The sequence below is a fragment of the Palaemon carinicauda genome, chromosome 27 (assembly GCF_036898095.1).
Source record: "Palaemon carinicauda isolate YSFRI2023 chromosome 27, ASM3689809v2, whole genome shotgun sequence".
Taxonomy (NCBI): Eukaryota; Metazoa; Arthropoda; class Malacostraca; order Decapoda; family Palaemonidae; genus Palaemon; species Palaemon carinicauda.
Window position 1 is genome coordinate 62,760,837 of NC_090751.1, and position 15,700 is coordinate 62,776,536.

The 15,700-nt window shown below is 45.9% G+C and overlaps 1 protein-coding gene across 1 annotated transcript in view; it reads left to right on the plus strand.

Moving 5' to 3' along the window:
- The first annotated feature begins 4,836 nt into the window (after positions 1 to 4,836).
- LOC137620446 (uncharacterized) overlaps positions 4,837 to 15,700 on the plus strand; it is a 52,460-nt gene continuing 41,596 nt past the window's right edge. The window contains 1 exon segment of the mRNA XM_068350606.1: positions 4,837 to 5,038. Coding sequence (XP_068206707.1) covers positions 4,837 to 5,038 — 202 coding nt within the window.

Genomic DNA, 15,700 nt, shown 5'->3' on the forward strand with positions numbered 1-15,700 from the left:
GGATCACGGGGAGCAACAAGATATCTCAAAACTTTCATTCCAGAATCTGATGAAACAAGCTGTGGAATTTCCTCCATCAGTTCATTCAAAACCACTTTTCTCATAAATTCTGTATCATCTACACAATCAAAAGCAGCTAATAATACAATATATCCTTGCTTTTCCAAAGCAATTTTTACATAGTGTGTACGAAAAGATTTAAGAATTACTTTTCTGTCTTTATTTGTGCCATGCCATAAGCATAGCATGGCAACACGTGCACCATCTCTGGTGTGTATAATTGGGGTTAATACCTCTCTCAGTGATTCTATTATTCCTGTTCTGATGTCTTATGGAACAATGAGTGAGGAAGTCACGCAGTAGGGTGTGAACCATGGTATTTGTATAAACTCCTTTTTCTATTATAGGTTGTATATACCTATACATATCTTTCAGAATATTTTCTTTCTTCTCAGGATGTTTCTTTAGGACATCATCTAAGCAAGTAATGCCTTCATCATGAAAAAGTCGAAACTCAGGTCCATAAAACTCCTGAACCAACATGGAACGCTGCTTTGCATTAGCATAGTCGTTATACGCCAGTTCAACTATGTCACTGGCTGTCTTATGTTTCATCAACTTGACTACCTGACCTTTCAAAGCAAGAATAATGTGGTTTTTCTCTTCTTTTGTCCCATACATAAGCACTTTAAGGACAAAAAATCTTGAATACTTACTTTTACTCAGTTCAACTATGGAATCTTTTAACTCTCCAAAAAGAAAGGAGCGGTGTTTCTCTTGACCAACAGCCATTAGTGTTTCTACAACTCTAACTGTATCATGAGCAAATATGAGAGACTTGACTCTTCCCTTGATTAAAGCCATCAATTGATCACATAACTCTTCTTTTTGCGATCCTTTACAGTTGCCCTTTCGAAGTTCCTCCCATATCTGCTTTGCTTTAATTCCCAACTGATAAGTTTCATTATTTGCTTTTTGCTGATGTCTCTTCATTTTCTCTTCTTTCTTTTCTGCCTTGAATTTCTTCCAATCTGTTTTTTCTTGAGGCTTATTCTTGTCATCATCTTTATTGGGAATACCCTTGGAATTTCCTTTTGAGAACTGCTTACCTGGTCCATTTCCATTCCTAGAGATTTTTTTCATAGGACCTTTACCACTTCCTTCAAATCTCTTCTTAGCTGGTCTCTCTGAAGATTGCTCATCTCCAAAGCCCTCTGTAATAAAATGCATCGTAGTTATATAGCAGAATCACGAAAACTAAGTCTCTAACATATATAAAGGTCACGACACTAGTTAATGAAATAGGTGTACAATGTCTCACGTAATTATTTTCCGAAACAGCTGTACAGTATCTTGAGTTGGAATTGAAAAACAAATCATAATTTCATCAGGGGGAAAAAAAAATAACCTATTGTTGAATTAAATACTTCAAGTTTACAAACATCCTTAGCCCAATCCTGGGCACCCTACTGACTACCACTGCTGTAGCTTCAAACTTTTCCTCTCTCTCTCCAACCTATTTTGGTCCTTTTGAGTTTTTCTAGTGCATTCAGTAGATAAGCAATTTCCATTACCAATATACTCCAACTAACAATTTTCTTTTACAGTACTAGAGCGTAATTTTTTTTAGATTACATCACTACTTTTCATACTATTGTTCTTTAACTACCAGATTATTGTTAATTTGGAGATTGCATTAAAGAATTTGGTTTTAAATAATTAAAAACAAATTCCGACTATGCTTTCATTTCCTATGAGGACAGTTTAAATCTTAACTGACCAAACCTCACATTATGAGGTAGTTAAAACATGTTCTTTTTGGTTACAATGAGATACAGTACAAACCCTAGGTTGCATTGGCAACTCGGACAACCTTATTTCTTACTAATTAAAGTACCACTTCACTGAATCTTCAGAACTATTCAATAACAAATAACTGGAAGGAACTAAAGTACAGGTAGTTGATAATATTTAATCAGACCAAATAATTACAACCCCTTTTGAAAAATGAAAATGTACAACTGCCTGTTAAGTCCTGTGTTTTCATCCAACCTACTTTAGCACCATTTACCTAATATGACAGGGTTTGCCTTCGAGACTTTTCATAATCAGTGTAGTCTTGTTCCTGAGTTTCAGTTACTCAATGTAATCCCAGAAATACTTTTTACCTGACGAGGTACTTTATTTTTACTGGGCCCTCATTAATTACTGTAATGTAAAACATATGAGAAGGATTTTCTATGCCTAATAAACTGAATTTTAATACTAAAATCAATTACTTCTATACTCACCTCAGGTCCATACCGAATTTTTATGTTAAAATGAATTATTTCTATACTCCTATGGCTTCCTATTCAATGCTAGCTAATGTCAGTTTCTCGTAAAATTCTAACATTTCCTATTTTCCTTTCAATGTACTGTACAATAAATCCTAAAGATATGAATAGTCGACTTGGACTCTCAGAGATAAGAATCTTTGTACAATGAAGAAAACTTTTTTTATCTTCATTTAAAAGTATTCTATTATGTAGATATAGATGTAGGAATTCATGATGCACATATAGGCTAGCTCACTAATGTTAGGAAAATTAGAAGACTGAAACAATGAAGATTGGGCAATTGAGGGTCATGGAGGTGGGCTAAAAAAAAATTTCAATTTAGGAATCCAATTTTGGAACACATCTCAAGTTTCAGCCACATGTAGTGGACTACTATAATAGCCATGTCCCACTAGTGGAGTACTAGTTTGTGTTTAAATGAAGTATGACTAGTCATTCCAAAGAATAATTTCTACTGAAATTAAGGAAAGTGCTACTACTATCAATGACCTCCCTAGTCCCTCATCTGATCTGAATCAATTTTCTGAGACCTTGTCACTAAACCCTTAATGAGAAAAGAGACAGCATTTTAGGACAGATGACTCCCTGGAATTCCAACTCCACAAAACAAATTTGAATCTTTTTCCCTAATGTTTTCAGTTTTGCCTAAATAAAATTAACCACTAATCAGACATGCAGTAGAAACCAATTCTCTGACATGCACCTCTCCAATGAGGTAATGTGGGAAAACTAAGAAAGACCTTTTGCCTTGAAATCATTCTTAGCCCTAGGCGTAGGCAAGACAAAATCATTTTATCAACCCCAAGGTGACCTGACGATTGGAGAGCCTCTCAAGAAGGACTCCTTTGGTGAGCTCTTCCAGAGAGTGGTGGAGCGAAAGAGTTAGACGAGGCTCATCCAAAACTTCAAAATACCTCCTCTGCTGGACGTGAGGAGGTAGGAGAAGCTTGGCGGTAAAGCCGGAACATTGAGAGGAGGAGAGCTCGGAGAGCTGTTGGGCAATCTTTGTCCGGGCACTCTTTAGCCCTTGAGACCAGGGCAAGGCTGCACTGGACTTAGAGGGTTTCTGAGTGCCAAAAACACGATCCAAGACCGTGTCTTTGCCCTCTCGTGGGGGGTATCTCTGGGTCGGTAAACCCGTCGAGTACCCTGATGAGAGTCATTACTTACCATAAGGTATGTTTTGGCTCTTTCTGCTCCCCCTATGAAGTGGGACTTGCAGCAAAGTTTCCTTCTTCCACCCCATAGAGCTCCTCTCAGGGTGGGTCGTGAACATTCCTAGAGTGACTGGTAGTTCCCGAAGGCCTGGAGGTCCTTGAAGAGGACTTTGGAAGAGACTTGGAGTCCTTTGATTCCTTCCGAGGAAAGAGAAAGGACTCCAGCATCGAAGGCCAGATGGAGTTGTCCTTCCTGACTTCCGCTGGTGGTGGAGAAACCCCTGTGCGAGAAGAATTTTCCTCCAAAGGTGGAAGGGAAGAAATCCGAATCTCTCGGGACTCCCTCGGCAGAGGTGAGGCAGGAGAGCGTCCGGAGGGCGAGTCAGGCCTTGAAGGCCTAACAGGAATCAGTTTCACCCTAGGGGATGTTACTGCGTCTGACACTCCCTCTTTTTCTCTTCAAGGGCGAAGGAGCCAAGGTTCTTTGCCGGAGATCTGCTCGAGCCATCGGATGTTGTGAGGTATCCGAAGAGCAAGATGATAACGCAGGCCTTCAACCAATGGTTGTGGTGGGTCCGCCTTTGAAGATGGAATCTTGAACCATTCTGTGGAACCTCTTCCTCCCTTTCCCGGCGGGCGCGCTGTAATGCATTTGCAGGAAGGGGACTTTTGGTGACCTCTCCAAAAGTTGCCTTTCAGCTCTTTTTGACTCTTGGGCAAGTGCGCAGGGGAGCGTTGACGCGTTGGCAAGTCGGAAAGCGTTTGTGCGCAGGAAAGTACTGTGAAGGAGAGCGCTCGTGAGTAGGCGAATGCTGGTGCGCAGGTGAGCGCAGGCGAGTGCTAGCCAGCCAGAGAACGCTAGTGCACAAGCGGGCGCACATGCGCGCTGGCAAACGCTGTACGAGTTGGAGAGCGCTGATGCGCTAGAGCGCGCAGATGAGTAGGAGAGTGTAGAAGCGCAGAAGCATAGGAGAGCGCTGTCGCACTGGCAAACGTAGCTCAGCTGGCGAGGGCCAGAAGACGACAGAAGAGGAGGCTCCTCTATGGGGGAAGGCTGCAAAGCCGAGACTGAAGAGCTGAAGAGGTGCCTTTTCACCAATGGCGAAGATAGACCTTTATGGCGAAGTAGAGGGCGAGCTCTGCGAGATGGCTGACGCCCTCTGGGGGCCGATAGATTAGCAAGCTGACTTTTGGAAGCAGCAGTCCTCCACAGAGGAATCTATAAGTGAACTCCTCCTCCAAGGAGAAACACTCGCAGGACACAGACGAAAGACTTACCTCCCCCCTCGAAGGATGATCAGGAACTAGGGAAGCGCAGTTGGCAGCAACAGCTGAAGAGTATGAAGAGGCAGGGGCGTCGACAGCAGCAGCAGAAGCAGCCTTGGACACCACTACGTCGACATACAACAGAGGATCCACCTCCGAGGTCAACGAAGGCTGCACAGAGCACCACGGATGATGAGTTGCAGCAAGGAGTCCTTGGAGGGCGGACCCAGAAGAGCCAAGGACGACCACACCAGAACAAAAAGAGAAAGACACATGGTATCACCCGGGGAGGAGAAGCAGGGCTGCTTCATTAGGGAAAACAACACCATTTCTCGTGGACTGGGGTTGACTAACAACTAAAGGACCTATGCTACTACTCGACAGTCTTTCGGAAGAGGCCGATTGAGAAGTAGCTTCGGAGGAAGGTTTGGAAGGAAGCGGAAGAAGCCTTGGGTATTTTCCCTTTCGTAGAAATCTTCGAAAAAGAAATATCCCGCTTTGACTTCTTTTTCCGCCGGTGCCCAAACCTGTCCCACTGGGAGGCAGACCACTCCCGACATTCACTACACTTATCTCTATTACACTGTTGACCTCTGCAGGCAGGTTAAAGAGTGTGACGATCGGTGTCCATGGCCGACATGAAGGTACCGCAGGACCGGCCCTAAGTCCAGGGCAGGTTTGCATGGTCGGCAGAGATCAACACACACACACTAATAAAGAGAAAGCACAAACAAAAAGCAATTAATGGCAGTCCAAAATAGGTGAGGATGAAGGACGGCAACTAACATTCACCATACGAGCCAAAAGCTAAGTGAGCTAATCACAGATGCGGGATCAGTAGCAAGCTACCTCCCCTAGCCCCGCTAACTCGCGGAATGGGTAGTTAACCCTCACTAAAATTCTAATAGATCGTTCTTTCACCTTAGCCGAACGAATAACCCCTAATAAATGGCGTAGGTTTGTATTCTGGTTACGGAACAAACAATTTTTTCTATTGGTTTTCTTGTTGTTGCTGGTTTCTTCTGCAATTTGTTACTTTTCATTATCCTACATGGAGTTCTCCACATTGCTTTTGGGTGGTGATAATCGGAAAATGATATTTTTGCAGAATGAAATAGCATTAAAACACAATGAAACAACAAGAAAAATGTTATTTTTATTAATAAAATAAATTTTTGAATATACTTACCCGGTGATCATATAAGCTGCAACTCTGTTGCTCGACAGAAAAACCTACGGTCAAAATACGCCAGCGATCGCTATGCAGGTGGGGGTGTACATCAACAGCGCCATCTGTCGAGCAGGTACTTAGTACTCCAAGTAAACAAAGAACCAATTTTCTCCTCGGTCCACTGGGTCTCTATTGGGGAGGAAGGGAGGGTCCTTTAATATATGATCACCGGGTAAGTATATTCAAAAATTTATTTTATTAATAAAAATAACATTTTTCAATATTAAACTTAGCCGGTGATCATATAAGCTGATTCACACCCAGGGGGGTGGGTAGAGACCAGCATTACATGTTTACATTATTATGAGCTAAGTATTTTGTATTTCATTTTAGCAGTTATTCAAAATAACAAACATAAAATAAATAAGTACCTGGTAAGGAAGTCGACTTGAACAATTACTCTGCCTTTTTAAGTACGTCTTCCTTACGGAGCCTCGCGATCCTCTTAGGATGCTGAGCGACCCCTAGGATCTGAAGTATCAAGGGTTGCAACCCATACAACAGGACCTCATCAAAACCTCTAATCTAGGCGCTTCTCAAGAAATGACTTTGACCACCCGCCAAATCAAGTAGGATGCGAAAGGCTTCTTAGCCTTCCGGACAACCCAAAAACAATAATAAAACATTTCAAGAGAAAGATTAAAAAGGGTTATGGAATTAGGGAATTGTAGTGGTTGAGCCCTCACCCACTACTGCACTCATTGCTACGAATGGTCCCAGAGTGTAGCAGTTCTCGTAAAGAGACTGGACATTCTTAAGATAAAAAGACGCGAACACTGATTTGCTTTTCCAATAGGTTGCGTCGATTATACTTTGCAGAGATCTATTTTGTTTAAAGGCCACGGAAGTTGCGACAGCTCTAACTTCGTGTGTCCTTACTCTGGCTGCCTCCTTCGAAAAGCCTCTAGCTCTCGAGAGTCTTTCGATAGTCTGAAGGCAGTCAGACGAACAGCGTGGAGGCCTTGGTGTACCTTCTTTACGCGTGGCTGACGTAGAAGGTCCACCCTTAGGGAAAGTGTTCTGGGAACGTCTACTAGCCATCGAAGTACCTCGGTGAACCATTCTCTCGCGGGCCAGAGGGAAGCAACTAGCGTCAACCTTGTCCCTTCGTGAGAGGCGAACTTCTGCAGTACCTTGTTGACAATCTTGAACGGAGGGAATGCATATAGATCTAGATGTGACCAATCTAGTAGAAAGGCATCTATATGAACTGCTGCTGGGTCCGGGATTGGTGAGCAAAATATTGGGAGCCTCTTGGTCATCGAGGTTGCGAAGAGATCTATGGTTGGCTGGCCCCAGGTGGCCCAAAGTCTCTTGCATACATCCTTGTGGAGGGTCCATTCTTTTGGAATTATTTGTCCCTTCCGACTGAGACAATCTGCCATGACATTCAAGTTGCCTTGGATGAACCTCGTTACTAGTGATATGTCTAGACCTTTTGACCAGGTGAGGAGGTCCCTTGCGATCTCGTACAATGTCAGAGAGTAGGTCCCTCCTTGCTTGGAGATGTACGCCAAAGCCGTGGTGTTGTCCGAGTTCACCTCCACCACTTTGCCTTGAAGGAGAGACCTGAAGCTTTTCCAGGTCAGACGTACTGCCAGTAGCTCCTTGCAGTTGAAATGCATTGTCCTTTGACTCGAGTTCCATAATCCCGAGCATTCTCTACCGTCTAATGTCGCACCCCAGCCTACGTCCGATGCGTCCGAGAAGAGAACGTGGTTGGGAGTCTGAACAGTCAGGGGAAGACCCTCTCTAAGGTTGATATAGTCCTTTCACCAAGTCAGACAAGACTTTATCTTTCCGGAAACCGGGATCGAGACCGCTTCTAGCGTCTTGTCCTTTTTCCAGTGAAAAGTTAGATGGTATAGAAGAGGACGGAGGTGTAGTCTTCCTAGTGACACAAAATGATCCACGGATGACAGTGTCCCTACCAGACTCATCCACAGCTTGACTGGGCAGCGTTCCTTCTTCAGCATCTTCTGGATGGATAGCAGGGCTGGGGGCTGATCGTCTTGTTCAGCAACGTCCTCAGCAGAGGGTTCCTCATCCGAAACTGATGAGGAAACGGCAACGGAGTGGGCAACGTCTGACTCGCTGAATCCGGTCGCACTGGTGGATGCGTGACGGAGCCGGACGCAATATCATGGCACTGCTGCACAGTCTGTGAACTGTCAACAACCATGGGTGCGCGAGGAAGTACAGCGTCAACCCGAAACTGTCTAGACTGTCTGGGTTGTGCAGTCAACACCCTACCGGGTTGCTGAGGTTGACGCACTGCGACACAACAAGTCACCTCTGCTGGTTGTTGAACGTCCTGAACGTCAACAACCACCTCCGAGTGTCGCTTAACGTCAACGTGCGACTGGCAACCCACACTGGGTCGCATCGGTGGAGGAACCACCTCAACTGGCAGACGCGAGTAGGTTACCTCAGCGTCAACAGGGCGCACAACCGACCAGTTGGAAGGTTGTTGGCCAGAAGGAGGAACCACCTCAACTGGCAGACGCGAGTAGGTTACCTCAGCGTCAACAGGGCGCACAACCAACCGGTTGGAAGGTTGTTGGCCAGAAGGTTCTTCTCCGCATTTAAGTCCTCTATCAAGGACGCAAGCTTGGACTGCATGTCTTGCAGCAAAGCCCATTTAGGGTCTACGGGAGCAGGTGTGGCAACAGACGGGGTTAGCGACCGAGGCGGAACCATTTACCATCCCTGAAAGCCTTGTTATGTGTGACATAATAGTACAGCAAAACTTCAAAGGCTCGACAAAAGTTGAGAAGTTGACCTGTAAACAACTTGGAGCGTCTCCTGGCTAGGCGCCAGGGCGAGTCTACCAGAATTGAGAAGTCTATCTGGGCAGAGGCATGAACTCCCAAGCCGAGAACTTCTCTCGTGTCCTATCAGACTCTCGCTCTATAAGCCAGTTTAAAAGAAGGGAAATCAAAAGCTGTATCCCTAAAACTCCTCCTGGTGCAAAAACCAGTCGCCTAGCCAACGTAACGCTCTCTAGGAGAGCGAGAGAGCACTAGCTTAAAAACAACGGCTTCGAAGTAGCTAGGCCTAGTGTAAGATCTGACGTTTAGGCGAACGAGGAGCAGCAGTTACAAGATCCGGACGAAGATCCTTAAAAAAAATCATCATGATTTAATTAAAGTCCATAGGAGGCTAAGCAGCTTAAGGCTCCTCTCCAAATGACAGAGTCCTCAAGGGAATATCAGTAGGAGGGAGAACAGCACTTTCTCATCTACAGGAACCTTGTCCGATAACAGCTAGGTTATCTCAGTGAGTCTCTCACTGGTGCATTAGTAGCAGACCAGAAGGCAACTTCATGTAACTGCTTGACAGTCTGTGAACTGTCAACAACTGAACTGTCAACCACAACAGGTGCGTGAGGACATACAGTGTTCACTCGAGACTGCTCTGACTGTCTATACTGAGCAGTCAAAACAACTCTAGAATGCGGAGGTTGACGCACCGCGTCAAAACAAAACAACTTAGACTGTTGTTGTACCTCGCGAACGTCAACGGAAGGTTCCGTGCGTTACTGAACGTCAACATGCGGCTGGCAGGGTACACTGGAACGCATGGGTGGCGGGACTCTCTCAGCTGGAGTGCGGCAGAAGGTCGCCTCAGCGTCCACAGGACGCACAACCGTGTTGGTTGTAGGCTAAAGGTTGGTGCAGTGTCAACCTTCTCCGCACGAAAGTCCCGCATCAATGACGTTAACTGAGACTGCATGGTCTGCAGCAAAGACCACTTAGGGTCTACAGGAGCAGGTGCGGCAACAGACGGTGTGACTGCCTGATGCGGTACCGCTTTGCCTCTCTTAGGAGGTGAGCAGTCGTCGGAAGACTGCAGCGAGTCCGAACTGACCCAGTGGCTACAACTGGGCCGTTGGACTTGCGCGGAAGGGACCGACTTGCGCTTAATAAGCTGCGAGACCTTGGTCCATGGTTTCTTACGAGAAACCTCTTCCGCAGACGAGAAATAAATGGGCTCTCTCGTCTTTGTGTGGGTGGGGCGATCTTGGGTAGATACGCCCGAAACCACGGAGGGAAACGTCTGTTCGTTGATCAAGGACTGACGAACCCATAAGTCGTTCGACATTACTTCTCCCCTGGGCTTGGGAGCTTGCAAGAGGTCCCGGACTAGGTGAACGACAGGCACGAACAGACGAACCCTCGGACGCAACACTGTAACACTTTGCGCATATCACTTTATCACTTCGATTTTCTGTTTTGCACTTATTTCACTGAAATCGAAACTTTTACTGATTTCTACCTGAAACACGCAATTCTACCCTTCATTAAAAGGTAGTAATTGCGAAATCAGTCGTATAATGCAGCTCATTAATACTAGCAAAAAACAGAAAACATATATAAAGATAAAGAATTCAGTGGCTGGGAAAGAGACTAAACACTAGTTCAAATAAACTACGTTTACAATCTCTCACCGCACATAGCCTGGGGACAAGAATAAAACCCTAGAAACGTTTTACCTTCTTCCCCGTACAGCGACTAGGGAGGAGAGTAACACGAGAACAACGTTACCCGCTTGAACGGACCGTTTTTTCTCCTCTCTCTCCCTCCGTCTCTATCTCTCTCTCTCTCTCTCTCTTGATTTCGCACCTAAGAGAAGAGCCCAATTATATATCGTCAAAAAAAACATGTTATTTGACTAAAGGAAAAAACTGAAAGGTTTTCCAAATAAAAAGTTCCTTTAATTTAGAATTTAAAACATTTAAGCTAAGAAAGAATGAACGAAACGTCAGAATCGATTTACTCTTACTGCAAAGTGAAACCGTGATACACTCTCTCTCTATCGTAACGATAGAGCGCATGTTGAACGTCCTGAACATCAACAACTGCGTAGTCTAAAAAAACTAAACGTTAGTTCATCTTTGAAAACAGTACGAAGACTATCAAAGAAATTCTTTCATAAAACATTAAATTTAAAAAGTTTTAAATTCTTTAAAGGCTAAATACGATATAACGGGCTCAACGTTGATTAACTTCGGTTCCAAGTTAGGACCGCCTACTATCAGGAAAGGTCGCATATAAACAAAACATAAAAATTTATTTTTATATGTTTATAATAAATGGAAAGTTAATCGAAGAGGCCTAATAAAGGCGGAGAGATATAAAATATATAGATCTATAACGTGTTAAGCAAAATTACTAAAAACCTAAACACACTTCCGTCTAAGGGAAGGGTCGGCCATTTAAAAGTGTAAGAGAGACCATACTCTCTTTGTCACCATAATTAAATCTATCCAAAACGAGTTCAAGTTTTGAGATGAAGATAAAACCCCTGCATAGCGAAAGCTCAAAACTAGAATAGTGTACTTCACCAAATAGTTGTGAAAACAAATCCAGTTAGTAACAGCGTATTAGTAGGTCTTGCCGGTAGCCCGACAGAGAGAAAATTGGTTCTTTGTATACTTGGAGTACTAAGTACCTGCTCGACAGATGGCGCTGTTGATGTACACCCCCACCTGCATAGCGATCGCTGGCGTATTTTGACCGTAGGTTTTTCTGTCGAGCAACAGAGTTGCAGCTTATATGATCACCGGCTAAGTTTAATATTGAAAAAGACAAGTTTGAGGGAGTTGTTGAATTACCTCTACTAAGTTATCACACAAAATGTTACCATTTGGAGGCAAGTACAGAGAACAAATTGTATATTTTCTCCCGATATCAATCTGTACAACCACGGCCTGCAGAGGTGTACGAATAGACAAAGATATTAGGGAAACATGACAAATTCGTAGGTAATTTGTATTTTTCCTAACTATACAAACCTTAGCTATTTAATAGGGGTTATTACTTTCGGTATAGCTGAAATGACGAGCCATTAAAATTTTAACGAGGGTTTACTACCCCACCGCTAGTTAGCAGGGGTAACAAACCAAGCTATTTAATAGGGGTGACTCACCCACTAGGAAGGGTGGAAAGTCCCTGCCAGTACTGGCTTTTGGCTTTACCCGGGGACTCAATATTTGAGTGTGTTCGCAGTCAGCAATAAGGAGTCCCTGCACCTCGCTAGAACCTTGCTACGCAAGGACTGCGGCCTACGCAAGCTGTGTGTGAAGGTAAAATAAAGTGTGACTTGTCCTAGGAAGTTGACCTGTAGTCCCTTAGAAGGAAACTTTAGGCTAGGACTCTCCCAATACCACCTCGTCAGGGTATGGGGACGTGACAGTATTACAGTATCTTAATACTCAGAACACAAGGAAGCATGGTTTACCTGCAGTGGTTTGAGGTCAGCTGTGCAGAGAACCCAGGATGCTGCTTTCCCCAAGAGAGGGGAGGATGAAGAAAAGAGTAAGGGCCAGACAAATCTTTTCATTCATGCAGACTAAAACCGGGTAACAATGCCCTCAACCTTCTGCTACTTCTCCACTAAGGAGCCTGAGGTTTTAAACCAGCTGTTGTGCAGCCACCACAGGGCCGATAGAAAACGTATCGAGCCTCCTGTGGGTCACGTCGTGCAGGTAGTGGGCTGTGAAGGTCGTCTGACGTTTCCACACCCCAGCTTGAAGGACCTGCGTCACTGAGAAATTTCTCTTGAAGTCCAGGGACGTAGCTACGCCCCTGACATCATGTGCTCTAGGGCGACGTGACGGAGGAGGTTCTGGATTCAGGGACAAATGGATCACCCTACGAATCCATGCCGAGATGGTGTTCTTGGTGACCCTTCTCTTAATCCTCCCAGTGCTAACAATGCTTATACCTGGGGACGGACTGTAGCCGTTCTTCTGAGATATAGCCTCAGACTCCTTACTGGGCACAGTAGGAGGTCTGGAACATCTGTTACAGAACGGAGACTTGAATCCGGAAGGAGTCGAACCGAGCGTCCGGCAACCCCTGATTTTGAGTCTTAGCACCAAACTCAGGGATGAATTTGAACGTTACCTCCCCCCCATACCCTTGCATGGGTGATGTCATATGAGAGACCATGAAGTTCATTGACTTGCTTGGCCGAAGCCAAATCTAGTAAGAACAACGTCTTCCAAGTTAAGTGGAGAACTGAAGCCTGGCGTACTGGTTCATAGTGAGGTCTATTAAGAGACCTGAGAACTCGAACCACGTTCCATGGAGGAGGTCTCACATCCGACTGAGGGCAGGTAAGTTCATAACCTCGTTTGAGTAGGGAAAGTTCCAGCGAGGAAGAAAAGATAATTTCTTTGAGCCTGAAGGCTAGACTTGAGGCTGAGCGATAGCCTTTCACCCCCGAGACTGAAAGGCGCATTTTCTTCCCGCAAATACACGAGGAACTCCGCTATTGCTGGAATAGTGGCATCGAGTGGAGAGATACCCCTTCCACGACACCAACCACAGAAGATTTTCCACTTTGCCTGGTAGACAGATGCGGATGATTTTCGCAAATGTCCAGACACCCTAATCGCAACTTGTTGCGAAAAATCCTCTCTCAGCGAGGAGATGCTGGATAGTCACCAGGCGTGAAGTCATAGCGAAGCTACGGCTTTGTGGAAGATGCTGGCATGTGGTTGTCTGAGTAGATCGTGTCGTGGAAGGAATTCTCTCGGAAGTTCCGTTAGGAATTGCAGAAGGTCCGGAAACCATTACGCGTGATGCCATAGCGGAGCTATGAGGGTCATTGAAAAATTGACCGATATTCTGGTCTTGTTGAGCACCCTCCTCATCAGACAGAACGGGGGAAAGGCGTACACGTTGATGTTGTCCCACCGTTGTTAGGAGGCATCTTGCCAGAGTGCCTTGGGATCCGGGACTGGGGGGGAAGTACAGTGGAATCTTGAAGATCAGCGCTGTCGTGAACAGATCCACAGTCGGGGAACCCCACAAAGTCAGGACTTAGTTGGCTACTAGATGACACAAAGACCACTCGATACTCACTATCTGAGACGCTCTGCTCAGATTGTCGGCGAGCACATTCCTCTTGTCTGGAATGAAACGCGCCGATCGTAGAATCGAGCGGACTTCGGTCTATCTCAGTATCTCTACTGCTAGATGGGATAGCTGCTTCGAAAAGGTACCTCCTTGCTTGTTGATGTAAGTCACTACTGTGGTGTTGTCACTGATCACCACCACAGAGTGACCTGCCAGGTATTGTTGGAACTGCTGAAGGGCCAACAAACCGGCCTTCATCTCTAGACGATTTATATGGAGGCACTTTTCTGATTCTGACCACAGGCCTGAGGTCCTGTGGTACAGAACGTGGCCCCCCCCCCCCCCCCCCTTCCTTTGAGGCGTCCGAAAACAGCATTAAATCCGGGGGAAGGACGAGAAAATCCACTCCTCTTCGTAGGTTCTCGTCTGTCACCCACCACATGTATTTCCCTTCCACAGGACCCATAGGGATCATGACGTCCGGGGAATCGCAACCTTGATTACACCGGGACTTGAGCCGCCACTGGAGAGATCTCATCCTGAGGCGATCGTTGGGAACTAGACGAGCCAAGGATGAAAGGCGACCAAGGAGACGTAACCACGATTGGGTTGGAAGCTCTTCTCGTCTGAGGAAAGGGCTTGTGACCCCTCTCAGCCTTGCTATCCTGTCGTCTGATGGGAAGGCTTTGTGGAGATTGGTGTCTATAATCATGCCTAGGTAAACCAGTTTTTGAGTGGGAAGCAGAGAGGACTTCTCGAGATTTACCATGATCACCAGATCCTGGCAAAGTCCTAGAAGTTTGTCTTAGTGTCGAAGAAGGGATGACTCCGAGTCTGCTAGGATCAGCCAGTCATCCAGTTAACGGAGGAGACGGATGCCGATCCTGTGTGCCCACGATGATATTAGGATGAACACTTCTGGTGAAACCCTGTGGTGCTGTGGAGAGACCGAAACACAGCACCTTGAACTGGTACCCCTTGTGGTCTAGGCTGAATCCTAAGTACTTCCTTGAAGACGGATGGACTGGGATCTGGAAGTACGTGTCCTTCAGATCCAGTATACACATGAAGTCTTGCGGCTTCACTGCAAGACTGACCGTGTTTGTGGTCTCCATGCTGAACGGAGTTTGCTTTAATCTGGACCTCTGCCTTAAGGGCCCGCCCCCTTGCTGATCCCATGGCAAGGGGGCTAAATGACACCGGATTCGTCCTCAGGGGAGGTAGAGATGTTGTGAACGGGACGCGATAACCCCGACTGATTACGGAAATCATCCAGGAATCGGCCCCGAGTTGCTGCCACCTGTCTGCGCAACCTTGTAGCCATCCCCCCACTGGCGGACATGCAGGGGGACTGCCAATCCTAGCGTTTGCAGCCTCGGCTGCTCCCTCTAGGATTCTTCCCTACCCTGGAGGACTTCTTGCCTTTCTTGTCCTTGACCGGAAAGGGCTTAGACACCACTGTCTTCGCTGCCGTTGTCTTGGTGGGACGTGGCTGCTGGGGTGCTGGAGGTTTATAGGGCTTGAATGTCAAAGCCCTATGTAGGAGGGAGTCTTGGTGACTTCCTCCACCTCTCAGCAGCCTGCTCCACGTCCTTAGGGTCAAACAGGTTCGTTCCCATAACGGAAGAATGTCTGAGCCTGTAGATTTCGGTGCTAGGGGGCCTCCCGGTATTGTCTTGGAGTCCTTCGACTCCCTCCTGGGAAGGATGCAAGACTCCAACAACAACGGAGGCAGGCTCTTCTCCACCATTATTCGAGAAGACTTTACCGCGCGAGGTGGGGTTTTCCTCAATGATGTGATGGGGGAACGTCTCACCTCTTGTGACTCTCCTGAGGACG